At 39.7% G+C, this 21,107-nt stretch overlaps 1 protein-coding gene across 2 annotated transcripts in view; it reads left to right on the top strand.

The window, feature by feature from the left end:
- The window catches only part of NFKB1 (nuclear factor kappa B subunit 1), a 119,237-nt gene that overhangs the window by 36,887 nt on the left and 61,243 nt on the right, over positions 1–21,107 (top strand). For both annotated transcript variants that reach the window (XM_007080953.3, XM_007080952.3), the window contains exon 5: positions 1,556–1,654. In XM_007080953.3, the coding sequence (XP_007081015.2) occupies positions 1,556–1,654 (99 nt within the window). The remainder of the gene's footprint in view (positions 1–1,555; positions 1,655–21,107) is intronic.

The following is a 21,107-nucleotide window of genomic DNA, read 5'->3' as shown; positions in this document are numbered from 1 at the left end:
CCCTGGTATTAGGTTTGATATCTCCTGAGGAGTCATAGGCAAAAGTTGTTTTAAGTCCCGATTTGTTGAGTTGATTGCACACTCTAGATCCATGTGTGACTTGAGGAACTTTCCCACACTAGGGAATTTACTTCAGACCTTCCTCATCTCGTGAAATATGCTTTAAGATTGATCAGAAAATTTTCAGAAAATATAGGGGCAGTTCCAGATGCTTACCAGAGGTTTCAATTAGTTCAGGGCCCCTGGATCATTCAGATTATTTCAAGACCCTATGATGCATAATGAAATGTAGTGCAATCTAAGGAGGGCAAGAATTTTTACACTGTCCCATGGGCTCAAAGCTGTTAAAATCTTTGCATTTGCCAGGCTTTGCAATTCTTAAAAGAGTATGCACGGTAGAAAGCCCCTACCAGCAAGTGATGGGTGTGCGGACCTCCCAATGGCCTAGTGATCTGGCACTGTTTATATGAAATCAATCCCACTGTAAAAATAAATGAAAGGTGAGGATGTCCCATAGAGCATATTAAGACATTTGAAAAGGATTCGAAAAAAGAAGAACTGTCTGGTTAAGTTTAAACTATAACACCACTACATATTGATTGACATCATTACAAAGTTGAGTCTTTCAGGAAAAACAATGAAATCTCCCTTAATGCTAAGCTCCCTTAATATCCGATCCATTTTCATAACGGTCCTTGTTTTATTCTTCGTATATAGATATGCACAATTATAACTGTTATCTTTGTAAATCATAAAACGCTAGAACTGGAATAGACCTTACAGATGGTCTTGTCTAATCGTCTCATTTGTATAGATTAAAAAAGCAAAACAAAACATGGAGCTTCCATGTTTATCAGCCCACAGTAAGTAGTACACATGGCAAAGCCTTCCAGCTAACTCTTCACTGATCTACTATATCTGTAGAATTCTTGAGTTAACCATATCGAAAAGGATTATCTGGTTTTGGATTCATCCAGGTCAGTTACTATATCAAGATTGAGCTTGATAATATCAATAACCATGAAGTCCAAACCTTATCTTCTGAACTGTTGCATAGGATGTGTTCTGCAACACTGATGCAGTATATTTAACAGGACATTTCTTATTCCCTCTGAATCAACTGTAATCAGAGTAGATAAAGGAATTCCTTTAAGTAGGAGTCAAAGCAGCATAACTCAGTAATATGGCCAAGTTCAGAGCTTGGCAGCAGCAATTTGAGACGAGGAAGCTCTGATTCAAACAAGCTGCAACATGTCGAGTCCGAGGCTTAAACTCTCCAGCAGTTCACTCTCCACATGTGCCCAGCAGGAGAGGTTCTGCAGGGTTAGGGACCTGGCTTCTAAGCCACAGATCAGTGGACAAGTATCAATTCGCATCAATGTTCATAATAAGATTATGGGAAAAGTGGTTCTCATTTGCAGAGTCCTCTTTCACAGTTGATGCTTTTCCTCTCTCATTTGATATACACAAGAATTTAAAATGTGTATATAACTTTGTTCCTACAATTTTTAATAAGTATTTCTCAAACTTGTTGGCTCCGTATTCACCTTTGCAGAGAGGATTTCGTTTCCGTTATGTATGTGAAGGCCCATCCCACGGTGGACTCCCTGGTGCGTCTAGTGAAAAGAACAAGAAGTCCTACCCTCAGGTCAAAGTAAGTTTGCGGTGTCCTTCTCTATCTTCCTGGAAGATTTCATTTCTTAAAAGCAAAAGAAAGGAATGCTTTAAGTGTATATAGTCTGCCTTTACTCCTAAGCCAGTCACACAGTCATTATAATTTTTAGATAGAAATTTGTCCCTTAGCAATAGAAGTGGCAGATTCAAAAATTCTGTTAATGTTTTCATTTAGGATAAATTATTTCAACATTAACAAATGTTTACTATTTCTTGACCATCTTCAAGTGTTTTTTGGTTAATATACTTCCGGAAATTTTAGTAAGTCTTTGAAAGAGGTGTTTCCCTTCAGCCCTTTGGAGATTTGGTGAAAAACAACAGATGACCGAGGGTGTGGATTATGTGGCATGGTATTTAAGATCACGAACTCAGATCAGGCTCTGTTATTCGCAGTGTGCTTTTGACTAGGTTATCCAACAACACTTCTAAACCTCAGTACCATAATGCAGAAATCTTGATGGTCTATACTTTTATAGAGTCTTTTAGACACTTTTAGACATTAGATGAAAAAATATATATGAGTGTTTCACAGAGAGCCTGAAAGTACTCTAGGGCCTTTATTTGAGCAACTGTGTAACTACATGTGATGGTCCTTGGAACCTACTGCTTCCTGACATGCCTGTAACGTGTTTGGTCAGGACTTTTACGCATCTTCAGGTTCTTTTTCTGTTTGTTGGTCTAATTGAGAATATCGTTCTCAGAGGTGGTTTGAGTTTTTTATTTTTATAACATGATGCCGTGTTTCTTTTTTTTTTTAATATATGAAATTTATTGTCAAATTGGTTTCCATACAACACCCAGTGCTCATCCCAAAAGGTGCCCTCCTCAATACCCATCACCCACCCTCCCCTCCCTCCCACCCCCCATCAACCCGCAGTTTGTTCTCAGTTTTTAACAGTCTCTTATGCTTTGGCTGTCTCCCACTCTAACCTCTTTTTTTTTTTTCCTCCTTCCCCTCCCCCATTGGTTTCTGTTAAGCTTCTCAGGATCCACATAAGAGTGAAAACATATGATATCTGTCTTTCTCTGTATGGCTTATTTCACTTAGCATAACACTCTCCAGTTCTATCCACATTGCTACAAAAGGCCATATTTCATTCTTTCTCATTGCCACGTAGTACTCCATTGTGTATATAAACCACAATTTCTTTATCCATTCATCAGTTGATGGACATTTAGGCTTTTTCCATAATTTGGCTATTGTTGAGAGTGCTGCTCTAAACATTGGGGTACAAGTGCCCCTATGCATCAGTACTCCTGAATCCCTTGGGTAAATTTCTAGCAGTGCTATTGCTGGGTCATAGGGTAGATCTATTTTTAATTTTCTGAGGAACCTCCACACTGTTTTCCAGAGTGGCTGCACCAATTTGCATTCCCACCAACAGTGCAAGAGGGTTCCCATTTCTCCACATCCTCTCCAGCACATGATGCTGTGTTTCATAGACTGATAAAAAGTTTTACAGATAAGCCAGTCAGTAATTGTAATTGCACTGTTTATAAAAATTTTATTTGTTCGGTAATTCAAGACTTTGGCAAATGGTTAGCAACTCCTTTCCCACTCAGGTGTGTGCATCTCTCAGGGTAGAACATACTAATACCTGAGTTTTTTTGTTGATTTGCTTTTGTGAATCGGGGAAGGGCAACAGGACAGAGCCTTAGTAAAACTGCGATGTGAAGGAAATTTGCTTTGGTTTTGCCAGCCTTACGTTCTGTTTCCTCCCTCTCCTCCCTCTCCACTTCTAGGCCCAGGCATCTCTAATTTCTTGTCCCTGTTCCAAAACAAAAGACAAAATACTGTGATGTCACTCCTTACCTTATGAGTGAAGCTCACCCATATTATATAGTATCTGTCCTACCAATCCCATTTGCATTTGAAGTCTTCTAGCTTCTGTGTGGAATGAAAGTCATTTTTCCCCTTCAAGGCCATCAGGCAGGGTAAATGTGATGTGTTTAACTCACAGAAGGAAACCGCAGTCTCAGATCCTTTAGACACTGGATGAGGAAAGAGGAGCAGCAACTGAACAAGGGAATTAGCATTTATGAAGCACCAAAGACTTGCCAAGTGCTTTACATACATAATTTTTTCTGATCCTCATAATGACCCTGGTACGGAAAAAGTAGGTACCTACCTGGTAGGTAATGTCTGTGAGGAGGCCGAAGGAGAGAGGCCCAGGCGGCAAAGGGGACTCAGATGGTAGGGAGTCAGGTCTAGCACTTCTCTTTTTAACATATATGTCTGTGCATCATACATATAAACATGTTACATGTTTGTGTGTGTGTGTGTGCTTACGCGAAGGATAATTGAAAGATGCATGTTATCAGCATTGATATTGGCTATAACTACTGAAGAATTAACATCAAGAGAAAAACTGGGTTTTTTTCTGGACTGGCTCTATACAAACTCTATGTAAATAATGGTATTTTCATGAACCGTTTACTTGTATTGTCCCAGTCTTTTGTGGCCAGGTAACAATTCTTGATACTAACAAATACATAGCATTGCCTTTTATGTAACTTTATTACCTGATTAGAAAAACTTCATATATTCATTTGTGCTTAGTCTTCATACATCCTTCTCAGGTAGTGGTTACTGCCTCATATTTGCAAAATAATTTAGAAATGAAACAGCCTAGAACAACAAGGACATTAAATATTCTTATCAAATTATAATTGCTGTATCCAGGGAGGTTAATAGTTACTGGGAAATATAGGTATGTAAACAACTAATAATAAAGTGAAAATATAAATGTGTAAGATTGATCATTATTAAACTTCAGTTACAGTGTCATTATTTCACCCAATCATTTATTTTTTATTCACTAATTCAACATGTATTTATTAAGCATTTAGTCCAGTTGTAAGCAAAAGAACAGTTTAGAGAATCTGTTACAAACCGTCACTGTTCTTCTAGCCTGTCATTGTTCACTGAGAGTTTAAATGCCTTTGCTGTTCATAACGGTTAAAGGAAGTCATTTTATTTACCTTAAAAGCTCCTAATCAGAGGGATAAGGAGGAGGGAGAGAAAGACACAACCATGAGGTAGTTTTCCCAGACCTCTTCTCCCAATATCACTCTTAATGGGAATAGTAAAAGGGGACCTTTTAGGTTACAAAGGGATTTTCAACCCTTATTCTCTGTAAAATTTAGACAGAAGAAAGAGTTGCCCTCAGTATGTATCTCTTATCAAGAGGATCTTTACAATTGCCCATGTCTTCTGCTGTAGTTAACTAAGTACCCCCTCTGCGTGTGGCTGTAAGGGAAGCAGCGGGCCAGATACAATTTTATCAGGGCTTCTCAAACTCGGCACCACTGACATTTTGGGCCAGAAAACTCTTTGTTGTGGGGGGCTTGCCAGTGCATTGCAGGATATTCAGCAATATGCCTGGCTTCTACCCACTCGGAGCCAATAGCCTCCCTACAATTGTGACAACGAAAAATGTCTCTAGACATTGCCAAAATTACCCTGCTTTGGAACCACTGATCTAGATGCAGGGTTGACTCAACCTTAACCTTTCTCCTGTGCATACTTTTCTACTGTAAAGCTGTAGCACATGGATTATATGGAATATATGGAATTGCCTAAATATATTATTTTGCAAACATATGTACTTTTCCTGATTATTAGTAGGTACTTATTTTCAAAATGATCACAGTGAGTGTATAATTTCTTCTAGGGTCTCTGAGCTAACATACCTGGAGAACTTACACCTGAGCTAGCATTAAGGAGAAAGAAAAGAGAAGAAAAAAAATGTCTTAAAACAGTCCATATTCTATGATAACGGCATATCTAAAAGCTAACATAGGGTTCTGTGGGCACTCGGTTATGAAGTGTTGCAGAAGAGAAAGTGAAAGTGGACACAGGTTCAGCCAAGGCACAGAACCTGCAGAGCAGCTGTTGTGTGTGAGCAGTGGGAACCTTTCTGGAACAGTCCTCATCCTCCGTTCCAGGGGAGGGAGGTATAACCGAGGGTGCCCACAATTACCCCTAGAATCCATTCCGGCAGGAACTTCAGAGGGAGGGCATTTAGATTTACTGCAAAGAATGCTATATCTGAGATTTACATATGCTACATGCTTATTAAAGTACATTTGTTCAGGTTTAACAGGGAAATATTACAGGCTCTGCCTTTTCTTCACCTATGGCCTCTTACTGGTCTGCCTCTCCCCTCAGACCTCACTCCCTCTCTCTCTTCCCATCACCCCTCTCTGTGGGCACACCACCCCCCTGAGATGCCTCTGAAAGGCTGGTGGCTCAGCATGCACTCAGTCACATGCAGGCAGCAGCAAAGTGTCGGGAGGCCACCCAAAAGCTATGGGGTTGGCTGTGGCTTGGGGGCTGCAGACCCCTAACTACACTTTATAGAGTGTGTGAATGTAAAACCTGCTTGGGTTACTCTCTTGATGATTGTCCAAATATGATACTTAAGTTAAATCATTAAAAAAATTTTTTTTAATGTTTATTATTTCGAGAGAGAGAGACACTGTAGACAGAATGCGAGTGGGGGAGGGGCAGAGAGAGCATTTGTACAGAATCCGAAGCAGGCTCCAAGCTCTGAGCTGTCGGCACAGAACCCAACGTGGGGCACGAACTCATGGACTGCGAGATCATGACCTGAGCCGAAGTCAGACGTTTAACCGACTGAGCCACGTGGGCGCCCCTCAACTTAAATCATTTTAAAGCAACTCTAGGAGTCTACCCAATCCTCCTTTTTCTGCTGGAATTTTGTGCCATGCCTGAAACCCTGTTTCTTTTTTTGTTAATGTTTTTATTTATTTTTGAGAGAGACAGAGACAGAGACAGAGAGAGAGAGACAGAGACAGAGAGAGACAGAGACAGAGACAGAGAGAGAGAGAGAGAGAGAGAGAGAACGAGTGGGGGAGGGGCAGAGAGAGAGGGAGGCAGAGGATCTGAAGCCGGCTCTGTGCTGACAGCAGAAAGCCCGACTCAGGGCTCAAACTCACGAACCTGTGAGATCATGATCTGAGCAGAAGCCGGACACTTAACCGACTGAGTCACCCAGGCACCCCTAAAACCCTATCTCTAATAAGCTGGGTGTAGACTAGGCTTAGACACACTCTTACCATGTGGAGGTAATTTCTAGAACTCCGATGTGGGACCCCCTGGTGCTCTGCGTGCTGCTTTGCTGTCAGAATTCCATTTGGATTTCTAGAGCTTTGCTGTGTAAGTCTTCAGATTCTTTTTTAAAAATTGTTTTAATTACAGAATGCTTCAAGCATAATTCAAAAACATTTAAAAGTTGGTATAACAGACACCACATACACCATCTAGATGTAATAGATCTTAACATTCTACAGAATGAACTTCTGATCTCTGTCTCTCTAAAATGAAACGTAGTTACAGTTACAACCCCACCCATCTATCATTTTTTCCTTTTTCTTCGTAAGTGAACCAGTATTCTGCACTTTCATTCTCTGATCTGCTTTAATATTTTTACTCCATAAGGATGCTTCTATCAATACTGGCATTTTCAAGAAAATTAATTTTTACTGGCTTCCACCCAAATTTTCTATTCTATATCATGGCTCCTTTTCAGGGCAGATAAGGGTTAAAACCTGGGCTCCACTGAAGATCAGTGTTCACTTTGATCCTCCTGATTCTTCTTTATCATCTAGATAAAATTTATTCATTTACAATGTGGAGTTTATTCTGACTCACAACAACAACAGAATAACATTAAGAGAAAAATCCAGGGAGAGCACATATACAGACTGACTCTTAATGTCTCGCCCTTTTTAAAGAAAAGCTTTCCTGTTGTTAAACATTTAATATTCTTTGATACTGTCCAGTAAAGTGTCTCTTTAAAGTTTCTTCAGTTCTGATTTCATCACGGAGCTCCTAATGGGAGAGGCTGGCAGAAAAGCACAAGTACCTTCCTCGGGGCCAAGCTTGTCCCTGCCTGTTTTTGACTCAGCAAGGAGTGCCAAGGAAGGCTCGTTTCCCTCTTTTTCCCGAAAGTTATGCATCAGATTTTTTTTATTAATCAAACTGCTTTCCTCTTCACAGAGGAGGAAGGGTGCCAGTGGGAGCAGCCCCATGGGGCTTCAGAAACTCTCAGTGATGGTCTTCCAGAAACTCCCCGTCCTCAGCTGATAGGATCATCAGCCTCCAGCGGGGCTCACTCTATGCCAGACAGAAATCAGTGTCAGTGACCTTCATTCTAAAATACAAATAGCTCCCCAGTTGGTATTTTTATTTTCTCTTTAGTTATAAATATCGAATGCAGTGGACTACAGCTTGAAACACAGCTGATGTGCGTGTCACTATTTTTAATCACATGTTTTCTGAAAGCTGATTCTCACATATGTGTTCTTTCTTGAGTGTTGTACGTTGAACAGAAGGCATGTGTCAAAATGTTTAGGTCAAAACCAGCTTTTTTTGTTGTCCCCTGTGCCCACTTGATTTTTTTTTTTTTTTTTTTTTTTTTTAAGTCTCCACTCTGGTGCCTCTCATTTAAAAATCCTAAATGTTAAGTTCTGTCAAGGTCAAATAAAGACCGGCTGATCTGCTGTGGCATTTAAAGCTATCGCATATCCTTGCATAATCTCCTTTCCTTTGTATAGACTTGTCTGATCCAGGAGGTTTGCCATTATGAGGATCTAGTTTTAATACTAATTTGGAATAATTTAATCTGAGTTGATCACTAAAAGCAACAGGAAAGAAAATCACCAGTAATCCATTAGGCATGCATATAGAACCTGAGTTTGTAGCGTTTATTAAAATTTCCATCAGTAGTTCTTTACTATTTGCATATATATGTTCATGTGGGAAATAATTATATTCCCTGTGTGCAGGGCCCTGTATATTGAAGAGAGAGCTTGTAACCTGGATCCTTTTTGGTGGTTTCAGAGAACTTTGGGACTTCTGAGTTTCTGTGCAGAATTTTATGTAAGCATATATACATTTTTGTGAAGAGATAGCTGTTTATCAGATTTTCAAAGGGATGGGCTCAAACATGGTCAGGAATCAAGGCTGTAGATTACATGTCTTTTTAGCTTTTTGACAGCAGCTAATTAAAAGACTGGTGTGCATATGTATGTATATAATGTCTTTGTCAATTTTTTTTCATTTGTTATTTTTGTACTTTTTAATTTTACGGTTATGTTTTTGCATTTCTTAATACATTTTAAGTGAGTCAAAATACTTCAGGCCTCCAACACAAAGCTCTGGAAAGCCTGCCTTCACTTTGGCCATAGGGTGGAAAAGAGGTGAGATTTAGTATCACCAGACAAAAAAGGTGAATGGGCTTCACTGCTTTTTCTCTCTTGCCCTTCCATATTGATGGTGATTCAGCATAAAGTTAACCATTGATGATGGAAGTCAAAAGAGAGAAAATTCATTTAACAAATAGTCATTGAGCACTGTGTGTCAGGTCCTGCTCTAGGCAAGCAGGCAAAACTCTCTCCCATGTGTAACCACAATCTACACTTCTAGATAAATTTTCTTTCAATTAGTTCAGAAATTTTGCATTTGGCCCCTGAAACAAAATACTACCTTGTAGAATATTTTTAAAAATAGCCCTCTAAATTCACTGTATGTATTCTTAGTCTCTGTTATGAACTAGAGAGAGCTACTCATTAAGGAAACTTCTAACAGAGATCATAGCTGTGAGACTTAACTGTTAGAGATTATCAGGGAAACCACAAATTGTCTAAATTTTAAGTTTTGTTTTTGTCAGCCCTGGCTTGGTAATCTTCCTCTGCTGGCCATTCTCATTTCTCTCCCCTTTACTCTTCCCTAAATACATGATTATCCTGGGACCATTGTTCAATCTAAAGCCAATCTCTGATAGCTTCTAACTAACCAGTTACCAGTTACCAGTCTGAAGACTGTATAGTGTCTCCCCATTCCATTCAGGAACTCGGGTCTCATAAAGTCCCATAGCGGTAATTCTTCTTGCTAAGATGAGAATATTCTGGGGGCACCTGCGTGGCTCAGTTGGTTAAGCGTATGACTTAGTTTCAGATCAGGTCATGATCTCACAGTTTGTGAGTTCGGGCCCCACATCAGGCTCCGTGCTGACAATGCGGAGACTGCTTGAGATTCTCTCTCCCTCTTTCTCTGCCCCTCCCCCGCTCACGCTCTCTGTCTGTCTCTCAAAAATAAATAAACTTAAAAAAAAGAATGTTCGGAAGTACTATATAGCCCTTAAATGTATAACACCTCCTCCTCCACAGACAAGCTGTTTCTCAACCTGTCAGCAGGTCTAGACAGGAGGCTGTAGATGACCCTGCAGTCTCCATCTCCTCTCCTCACCTTCAGGAGGGTACCAGATCAGAACCCTCTGGTCTGCATTTGCCTCTACTGCAGGTGGGCTGGAAGGTGCATGCGGACTTTCACAGACAGTTCCTCTCCCCTTTAGATCCCCATCCACCCAACAGAATGATTTTGAGAATGGATTGTTATGCTTACTTTCATCATCTCATTTAGTCAACGCAACAATCCACGCAAGTAGGTTATCTGATCCTCATTTGATAAATGAGATAATTGAAGCCTGGAAAAGTTAAGAAGCTTACCCTGAGTCTCATAGTCTTTCTGGGTTGGAGTCCAAGATTTCAGTTCAGACAGTATGATTTAAGAGTCTACACTCTTAACCATCATGGGATACTATTCATTACTAAAATATTAAGGGTTTGTCCATAAGAGACTCTTAAATACTGAGAACAAACTGAAGGTTAATGGGGGGGGGGGAGGGGGGAAAGTGGGTGATGGGCATTGAGGAGGGCACATGTTGGAATGAGCACTGGGTTTATTTGACAATAAATTATATTTAATTAAAAAAAAAGATAGAATCCTAAGAAAAAGTTTGAGAAAATGATAGGAAAGTAAGAAATGATAAAAGATTTAGAGTCAGAGGGAGCAGACAAAAGAAAAATATGAAACATCACCCTTGAGTGCTATAAATAATTATCTGAAATGTTTATCAGTAATTATCTAACATAACAATAATGATCTAAAATAAATGGTCTAAATATACAAACTAAAAAAATAATAAAATAAAATAAAATATTAAGGTTTTGTCTCTACTTATGGGGGTCCTTTGAATCTATGCTTCTCTGTCATTGGTGTGCATCAGAGTCACCCAAGAGTATTCTAACCACAGAGATGCCTGGGACCCGTTCCACATATGCTAAATCACAATGGGACATTTAGCCAATCTTGGATTCTATGATAAGTTCTAAGGACTTATATCATACAAGGACAAGATATAACAACAGGTAAATGAATAGGCAAATCATGGTATAACTACGGAATGAAATATGCCACTGCTTTTAAAAACTAACATGAAGACTGCAACATGGAAAACTGCTTATGAACTAATGTTAAGAAAAAAGCAGGATTCCAGATTAAAAATATAATCACTAAACTGATTTACCTTAGGGAATGAGTTAAAATCAAGGTTAGAGACTGTCGATTTCAATTATTAAATTGAAAAAATACATCTGAAATAGTTTCCTGGAATATAGCACAGAAAGATGGAAAACTTGAAAGAAAGGGTGAGATAAAGGGTATAGGAGAGAGAGTAACAGGTGTCTGACTGATGTCCTAGAAGGAGGTAACAGAGCTACAGATCTCAGGTTCTACACTTACAGGTTCTAGGGCTGGGGTGACATCAGCTGGCTTGTGGACCACGCTGTTAGGCTTTAAAGCATTGGTTCTAAAGTCAGTTAGTTCAGGGCTGGGCATGCATGATGTTGATTCCTAGTTTTGCCACTAACTTGCAGTGTTACTCAACTTGGCCAGGCCTCAGTTTCTTCATCTGCAAAGTTGAGACAAGTGTGTGTATAGGATATGTGTATAAATTGTACCTACTGTATAGGATATGTGTATAAATTGAGTTATTCAATGCATGGCACATAGTAAGCACTTAAAAATGATAGTTGCTTTTATTTAGTATACCCAAACACACTAATTTGAGTGTTGAATGGCAACTTTCTGATTGGTTTATGGAATCACGGAGTTACACAAAAGCTTCATCAGTCCATTAATTTATTTGTAGCACAACCTCACTAATCAGGATTGCTTCCACTCTATTTACACCATGTGCTTCCTTCTATCTGGGGTTAGTAAAGTAGGAGATTGAAAAGAGAAACTATACCAAAAGCTTACTTTTAGATGTAACACATGATCTTGTTTTTGTTTTTTTTTAATGTTTATTTACTTCTGAGAGAGAGAGAGAGAGAGACAGAGACAGAGACAGAGAGAGAGACAGAGTGCAAGTGGGAGAGGGGCAGAGGGAGAGAGATACACAGACTCCAAAGCAGGCTTCAGGCTCGGAGCTGTCAGCACAGAGCCTGATGCAGGGCTTGAACTCATGAACAGTGAGATCATGACATGAGCTGAAGTCAGACGCTTAACTGACTGAGCCACCCAGGCGCCCCTGTAATGTGTAATTTCTTATGAAGATCTTATAGGTAGCAGGATTCCAGAAAGGAATTTATTAAACATTCGTTAGGTTCCTTAACTGTGTTATATTAAACACTATGCACATGCTAATTTAATTTGCATGAGTATTGTATTAGTTTCCTAGGACCGCCATAACAAATTACCACAGACTGGGTGGTTTAAAGCAACAGAAATTTATTCTCTCATAATTGTAGGAGCTAGAAATCCAAAAATAAGTTGTCAACAGAGCCATGCTCCCTCTGAAGCTCCAGAGAAGAATCCTTCCTTGCCTCTTTCTAGCTTCTGGTGGTTGCTGGCAATCCTTCACATTCCATGGCTTATAGCTGCATCACTCCAATCTCTGCCTTTGTCTTCCCATGGCTGCCTTCCCTCTGTCTCTCTGTGTCTGAATCTGTCTCTCCTTTCCCTTATGAAATATCAGTCATAGCGTTTCAGGCCCATGATAATCCCATATGACCTCATCTTAATTAATTACATCTGCAAAGACCCCATTTCCAAATAAGGTCACATTCTGAGGTTTTGGGTGGACATGAACTTTGGGGGAGCACTACTCATCTCATTACACGGATGTTATGTCATTAAGCTTATAAACTAGTGGCCCTAAAGTATGGGATAAAGACCATTTTAGTTCCATTTTGCACTCAGAAAGATATTTACATGTATATATAGTGTTCCCTTGTATATCGTTGGTATATATTTAGGGAGTAGTAGAAAAGTTAGAGAAGTTTTCCAGTATTTTGAATAATTTATTTAAGAAAGTAATTTCTATGATATTTTTCCCACTGAGTAGTTGTTGGGCCTTCAGTACAGTTGTGTGCTGGTAAATGTTTAGTAACTGGCTCTCCCGAAGAACAAAGCAAAGCCCTGATTTATAGCATTTGTCAGTTTCCTGCATATAAATACTGCCACCAGGATCAATTTCAAGCTGTCAACGTGAAGTACTGGCTTGCAAAATTTCTGCAAATTTAACAATCAACTCCTGTGAGCTGGTCAAACCAATTTCATCCGTACCACTGTAAGGTTTCATAAAGAAAACATGAGATCATATCCTAGCTATTAACCCCAATGATCAATAGTCAGATCAACAGAAGATCATAAATTGCTTCATATGAGGTGCTTTATTCATGCATTACATGATACCAGGGACTTTGCAGGATCTGAGTAAACCGATTAAGTTGCTGAAGTGAAGACATCTGTCATATAGTAGTTAAATAGGGCTGTGGTCTAGTGAGCAGAATACCATACTTAAAAGCAAAAGCTGGATCTCACTCGAGATTGTGCCACGTATAGGTGATGTGATCTTTTACAAGTCGCTTAATCTCTTCAACTTTATTTCCTCATTTATAAGACGAAAATAAAACTACCTACTTTGCAGGAATAGTATTAGGATTAAGTGAAGTAATTGACATGAAAACAGCTGACACATCTATAGCTTTAAATGTTCATTCAAGACATGTTTATGTTTTTAATTTAAAAAATCATGAAAATGTCTATAGCATGATTGTTAGTTCCAAGAGGGCAGGAATTGTTTTTCTGTTTTTTGTTTTGTTTTGTTTTGTTTTTGTTTTTGTTTTTGCTGCTGTATCTCCAACACCTGGAATAGTATATAGCAGGTGGCCAGTAATTGTTTGGATAATGAATGCATCATCAACATCTCAAAGCGCTAGAGTGAGGCTTCCCAAAAGAAACACAAGTACTATCATAATGTAGCTAAAGAAGACACCATTAACATGATGTAATAACATGGAAACATCACATCTTAGACCAGCCTTCAAGGCTCCGCTCCAGTTGCTGCTCTATATCTCATTCTTCCCATCTCACCAGTCTTCTACTCCTTTTCCTCCCCTACCACACCTGACCAGGAATCTGGTGACCCATGTCCTAGTCCCAGTGAGTTGGGACACTATATCTTAGACCTTAGCCATGTCTCCAACTTTTCGGAGTTGAAATGGGTCTCTTCTGCCTCAGATTCCTCAGTGGACTCTCTCCATAGCAAATCTTTCATACCAGTCTACTCCTCCTAATATCTTTCCCTTCTTGGAAAATGGCAGCTGCATCCTTTCAGTTGTTCCAGGCAAAAACCTTGGAGTTGTCCTGAATACCTCTCTTCTTCTTGCACTCCGCATCTAACCCATCAGGCAATCTTATTGGCTGTGCCTTCAGAACTGCCCCAGGATCTCATCACTTGTCACCACCTCCACTGCTGCAACCCTGGTACAAGCCACCATGCTCATCTTTTTCTCCCAATGGTTTTAGCATCCATGGATGATTCTCTCCTGAATTAATTATTACTAGCAATTGATGATGACCTTGTGATTTTCTATTTATATCATTCCTTTTACCTTTTGTGAGTTAGAATTCTGCTTTAAAAAAAAAACTTCCTCAAAAAAATAAATAACAAAAAAATCAGAGCTTTCTCTTCTTCACATTCCATTAAAAACTTTTTTAGTATCAGGAGGTACTCATTGGTTATTAGTCAATGTATTATAAGCCATTCCTGTCATTATTTATTTTGATGGTTAAATTGGTCCCAGTCTTGGCCAGTGAGAGTCATTCGTACTAGCTCCTCTGTCCTTTTGCTATGTCCCCACTCAATTTTTGAATACTTCCTTATTTCTGAAATAATAGAATGCACTCGGCTCATCCTATACGTTCCCTACGCCAGTCCTGGGATTCTCCATCTCTTTAAGAAGACCTGGTTCCTTTTACTGGAGAAATTTCCTTAGGCTTTCAGTAGATAAAGCTAGAAAATTCATTTTTAAAAACAGGTTTGAATTTCTGCTGATAGCTCTGATTCCAGTCTAACACCATAGGCTTCTTCCCTTCCTTCCCCCATTCCATATTTGTATCTCCTTCCTCCAGTAATAGAAACCCTACTTGCCAGTGATATCAGTGTACTTACTCATTTTGCTCAGCCTTATGGCACATACAGAATAGCTTCTGAATTGCTATTCCAATGTCAGTACTAGTACAAGCTTACTAACTAGAGTTCAGACTTTCTTTGCAGTTCTTTTGACCTTCAAATATATTCAAAAGAGGATATTCAAGTTCAAAAATCTCTTGGATTAAATTTTTATCCTTCTATATGGTTTATGGTATCATTGGGTTACACAGTCAAACTTTTCGTTCATATTCAGTTTTAAGGATTTCCCATCCTTATAGATTTAATTTTTTTTTTAATTTTTTTTTAATGTTTATTCATTTTTGAGACAGAGAGAGACAGAGCATGAATGGGGGAGGGGCAGAGAGAGAGGGAGACACAGAATCAGAAGCAGGCTCCAGGCTATGAGCCATCAGCCCAGAGCCTGACGCGGGGCTCGAACTCACGAACCGCGAGATCGTGACCTGAGGTGAAGTCGGACGCTCAGCCGACTGAGCCACCCAGGCGCCCCTGTTTTTTGAATATCTATTTATCAATCTCTTTATCTGTCATTTATAGGAAATTAACTAGACTTTTTTAGAAATCATGGTGAAGTCAAGTTTTTTTTAACTTTTTTTTTTTTTTTTTTTTTTGAGAGAGAGAAAGAGAGGTTGTGTGTGAGCGCAGCACATGTGAGCAGGGGAGGGGCAAAGAGAGATGACAGAGAAAGAGAATCCTAAGCAGGCTCCACGCCCAGTGCATAGCCTAACCTGACTTGGGCTCAGTCTCATAACTGAGACTATGACCTGAGCTGAAATCAAGAGTCAGGATGCTTAACCAACAGAGTCATCCAGGCACCCCTGCTTTATTATTTTTAAAAATAAGAATATAGACAGGAAAGGAATCAGAGTCTTGATATAAATTGTGTTCTGGATTACTAGTTCAGAAACCTGAATCCATCTAAACCTAGAACATTCCATGTATAGGTTTCAAAGGCCGCTTGGCTGTCCTCCCTTCCTCACACTCATGTAGTACATGTTTATCTAGTGCAGCCCACATGCCAGTCAGAGTGCTGAGCTATGTTCCATGGTCACACACATGAATGTGATCATTTCTGCCCCTGGGGTTACATGGAAACAGACATATACAGGATGATAATACAGCTGTTACCCAAAAGTTGCCAGAGGGATGCCTCTTCAAAGGATGCTCTGCAGTGTGTGTGTGCAAGTATGCGTGCATGAGTGTGTGTGTGTGCGTGCGTGCGTGCGTGTATATTGGGGAGAGCTAGGGGAAAATGCAGCCTTACTTGAGATCACCTCCTTGCTTACATACTTACAACTCCCACCCCCACCCCCAATTTGTGACAGAATGCTCATGGCATTTGATAGGTGTATTTCCAAACCAGAGGCTAGAGAGCTGGATATCCATCTCAGGCACCTTAGTAAGAACCAGTCACACCAAATGTACCTCTATGTCTTGTTTTACAGGATTTCTAAAGGGGTAAAATAGTGAGATGCTGGTGATCTCTGGATTGGTACTTAAGGGGTTAGCAGTATTTCTCATTCTGGTGATGTCAACCTAGAGGAAGAGTTCCAGCCTCGAGATCTTTCCCTGACCACTTCAATTTATTTTATCAGTGCCTTCAATGGAGACCTTATCACATTTGCAGGAACATGAAGTGATAGATAACACAATTTAAGTTCTAATTAGTTTTGAAAAGCTGGGTCAAAGAGCTAAATTCTTAAGCAGTTACATTTTAAAGGAGATGAATGCATCCAAAAAGTAAGTAATTCCCCCTTAGGCGGCATTAACAGAAGTATGCTATATAAGACCAAGGAGGTGGTGGTCTCACTTCCACTCTTTGTTGAAAGAACACACCAGAAATATTGTGTACACTGCTGGGCACCACATTTGTACAGAAATAGAAAGCACCTTGAGTGTGTTCAGAGCAGAATGGTGACAGAACTCAAACCTTCTTCAGAAGGGAGTAGTCATTGAGCCTGAGATTTATAGCCTAGAGAATTCGGCTGTCATCAAATATGTGAATGGCTATCAAGGGAAAGAAAAGATGAGCTTTATCCTGTCCATCACAAGAGGATGAAATAAATGGAATGAATGGAAGCCCCAGAGGAAAGAGGTTTCCTTGCCACTGGGAGTTAGAGCAGCTGCCTGAGGGTAGAATGTATAGATAGCCTCAGGATGAAGTTCATGGTCACTGGATTGGTTTATAAATAAACTGGAAGACTACAGAGCAGGGAAGCTAACTCCTGTTAAGATCCTTTACAGGTCAGAAAATTTCCTTTTCTTTTTTTTTTTTTTTTAATGCCTTTAGAAAGATTTTTTTGCTTAATAAATTAGTAACTGTATAATAAAGGAAATCAGGATTTGGTTATAGGGCAGTTACACTTTTCTGGCAAATCCCTAAAATGATAGAAATTAAGAACTTGCAGAACATTTCATCCAAGCAGCGAAGTGTATGATTTCCTTCATATGCTTTGTGTTTCAGTTACTTTATACAGACTGAACAATAGGAAGTTATCACATTGAAGGGTTTTTTTGCAGGTTTAAAGTCCTGCCATTTTTCCAGATTCCTGGCTGATGTTATTTTAGAGCTTGTTAGAAATTTTGGTGTTTCCCCCTTCCTCCTTTGCTTACATCATAGTATGTAGATGCTACAACATGTTGGTTAACCTCAGTCTGACACTTAGGTCGCGTTTTCTCTTTTGCTCCATCAATGTCTGGGATGTAAATTAGCCAATAAAATGGCAACAAGAAATCAGACAAAGAAAATTTCCCAATTCTACTCACTCATAATTCTCCTAATTTAGTAGGGGTTTTCCACAGGAAATCACGGAAGAAGAGTTGAAATGCCTTATCTTATGTACTTTCCTTCTGAAGAAAGGAGCCGTTAATTGTCTTCTTCCCAAAGTGGTCCACATTTTTGTACAGGCAGCTGTATTTATTCCAGTACAAATTAAACATCATTTTATGATGTCTCTACGTACTTTCAGTCATTGAAAGCCAAATTATTTAATTACTTCTTTAACCAGTGGGTTTCCATGAAAGTGATAGAATAGCTTTTCTAAGCAAGAAAAATATATCATGAGGATGGTTGTATGCCTTTAAGAGGAAAGAAAGGAGTGGTTATCTAATCCCAAATAAATTTGAGTATCAGAATCAGAAGATAATCTTAATGATCTTAAATCAAGTTTGGGTCAAAAACAATGTGTTGAGAAACTTTATTTAAAAACAATGTTAACAACTTTGATTAATAATCTCTATTTTCAAAGAATAAATAAATCAGAAACCTAAAATTATGGTTGGTCTGATCCTTCTGATTATTTTTATGTAGTGTGTATGCATTAAAAGAAAAAACTTTCGTAGACTAAAATTTCTCCTTCTGACTTTGTTTTGCTTGTCTGTTTTTTCCCCTCCTTTGTGTAACTGAAGCATTTCTAACATATCCCCAGAAAAGACAGATCTTTATTATCAGGACTTGACTGCCCAAGGCAGCGCCTTCCTTGAATTAACTGAAAATAAATACTATGGGTACTCATTTTCAGTTTTAATGACAAAAGTTGAAATCTTTGCCTAACATAAAGGTTTTCTTTGTCTCTGAATTTTGATTTTCCATGCTATCAGAGGCCCCAATGCAACAGGTAATTTGAGTGTTGATTGTATGTTTTCTCAGTTTGTAACTGTGGTGAAATGTTTTTAAAATGTTTGCAATTTTAAAATTAAGTTTATCTGTTAGGTTCCTTCCAACTCAGAAATTCTGTGATTTTAAACTTTTTTTTTTCTTTAGTTTGAAAATGTGATCTTTGGGCGTTGTCCTGTGTGTACTTTACATATAAGAAAGAATCATAGAATTTTAGAGCTGGAAGATGTCTCAGACCTTATATAGTAATTCTGCAAACAGAGGATTCCGGGCCCAGGAGAACAGGTGGTTAACGCAGGGTTGCAGCAGGAACTGATGGCTAGAACCCTAACTGCTCACTGGAGCGCTAAAACTCAGCACCAAAAATTAACCCAGACGTACTTCTCTGAAAAATTCGCAGACTTCAGGAGAACATTCTTCCACCAATCTACGAATTTGGAGGCATTTCCATTAAGCACAATTTATTCATACTGTACAAACTGTGCCAGCATCCCTTTTGTTTTCTCCCAAACCCAGGGTCACACTTGAAAATAAGTTACAGCTTTAGATAGGTTAAAGTTTCCTGATTTTGCACTTCTGGGATATTTTTCAGTGATTCGACAGCATAAACGGACACGGTAAAGTTAGGGCGGCTTTCGGGTGGGAGGTGCCGGCGTGTCTCTGGGATGCTGGCCCGGAGAGCCCTCCTCTGTCGCCGCACTGACAGAGTGTAAGCAGGGCTGGTGAGTGTGAGGTTCACCGCCCCGATCTCACAGGGCCTGTGGTCAAGGCAGTGCTTCCCTCCTCCCGGTCTCACTTCTGTTTTACCAGGAACCTACCCTGCTGATTGTTTTCCACCCATCCCACCACGTTGGCCGAGCCCCTGCACAACTGGGAAATTGCACGTCAGGGTTAAATTTCACCTGAGAATTTAACTTATAAAAATGAAAGATGTAGCATCCCTGCAGCCGGTCTGTGTGTAAATGGCAGTTATTATTCTCAGTGGAAAAGCCTAAGGGAGTCCGAGTGCTTCAAAAAATAGTCTTCTAAGTAACGAAGATGGTGCCAGGGGTCCACATCCCAACTGTGATTCCAAGCCAAGGAGTTAGTAGCGTTAGGAGAATTTCACAAGTTTACTGGCCTTTTGTTGAAACTTTTTAGAAACTCCTCAGGGTGATCCCTCATGGTTGTGTTAGTGAGACAGACCCTATCACAGGACAGTAACACCTCTGCAGAGACCTCCCAGACCTCCCAGACCTCAGAGTGAGACAGCTTGCTGGGCCCTGTGTCAGCTGCCTCCAGTCACTGCTGGCCCAGGGCGGTTGAGCACTTTGCTGCTCCTTCGTTCTCCGGGTAGCCTGAAGCCAACGATTTATTCAGTCGTTAGTTCTTTTGTTTATTTTTATTTATTTAGTTAGTTAGTTGGTACTGAAACCCAAGATGGAACCAGAGTCATTAGTTCTTTTAAGAAGAACTTAAAAGTTTCTGTGCTGAGGGTTGGGGACATAGAAAGAAGAATTAAGTAGCGCCTTTGTCCTCAAGGATCAATCAGTTCACAGAAGAACTGAGATATGTCCTTAAAGACCTGAAATATGAAAATATTGTGTTTGTTCTATTCACCACTACATAGTCAGCACCTGTGACTGCCATGTAGAGACTGTTGAATAAAGTTGTTTAGGTTTTTGTTTTTTGGGTTTTGTTCTGTTTTGTTTTTTTGAATGGAAGAATGAATAACCTGATGGCCCCAAGACAGACTTGTAAGAGCCAGCTAGTTAGGTTGGTCATAGAAGACTTTGAGGCAGAGGTTTTGGCCTGAATCTTGAGGGAAAGGTAGATATGCAAAAGTAAAGATCTAGCTCGAGGAAACAGCACAAGCAGAAAAATCTGCAGCAAAGCCTCAAAAGTAGAAATCTGAGGTTGAATGGGAATAATGGATAATTCTGCTAGCATGAAGAGTACGTGAAAGAGAAAGGTGGGAATAAGGTTAGAGAGGTAGGACAGGGCCAGATTGTGTATCGCTCAAGAATTTAGTCTGGGTTTTGTGGGAAATGGTTAGATTACTATATAAGTTTCAGTATAAGACTGATATGCTGTACTCAGCATTGTGCTTTAGGAATACAAACTTGGTAGCAATGTGCTCAGGGACTTTGGAAGGGAAAGGCACAGGGACACCAGCTAGAAGAACTGCAGTGATTCTTCAGGAGTTAAGCTCAGAGTTCAGGTTGAGATAGATGAACTAAGGCAATGCAAATAGAGAAGAAAGACAATTGCCAGAGATTCTAGAGGTATGACCTGGTCGAAATTTGGCAGCTGATTAAAATGTGAAGGACAGCAGAAGAACCTAGGATGATAGGGAGGATTCTGGTGCAATTGTGTGGAAGGTGGTGGTTTTGTCTATCGGCCAGTAGAGTAGGTTCGAGAGCAAGGGCGATTAGTTCAGTCACGGGCAAATTGAGTTATAAGGATGTCATGGACAGGAAGATGCTCAACAAACAGCTGAAAGTGTTACA

The sequence above is a fragment of the Panthera tigris genome, chromosome B1 (genome assembly GCF_018350195.1).
Source record: "Panthera tigris isolate Pti1 chromosome B1, P.tigris_Pti1_mat1.1, whole genome shotgun sequence".
Lineage (NCBI taxonomy): Eukaryota > Metazoa > Chordata > Mammalia > Carnivora > Felidae > Panthera > Panthera tigris.
This window is presented reverse-complemented; position numbering and strand designations above follow the sequence as displayed.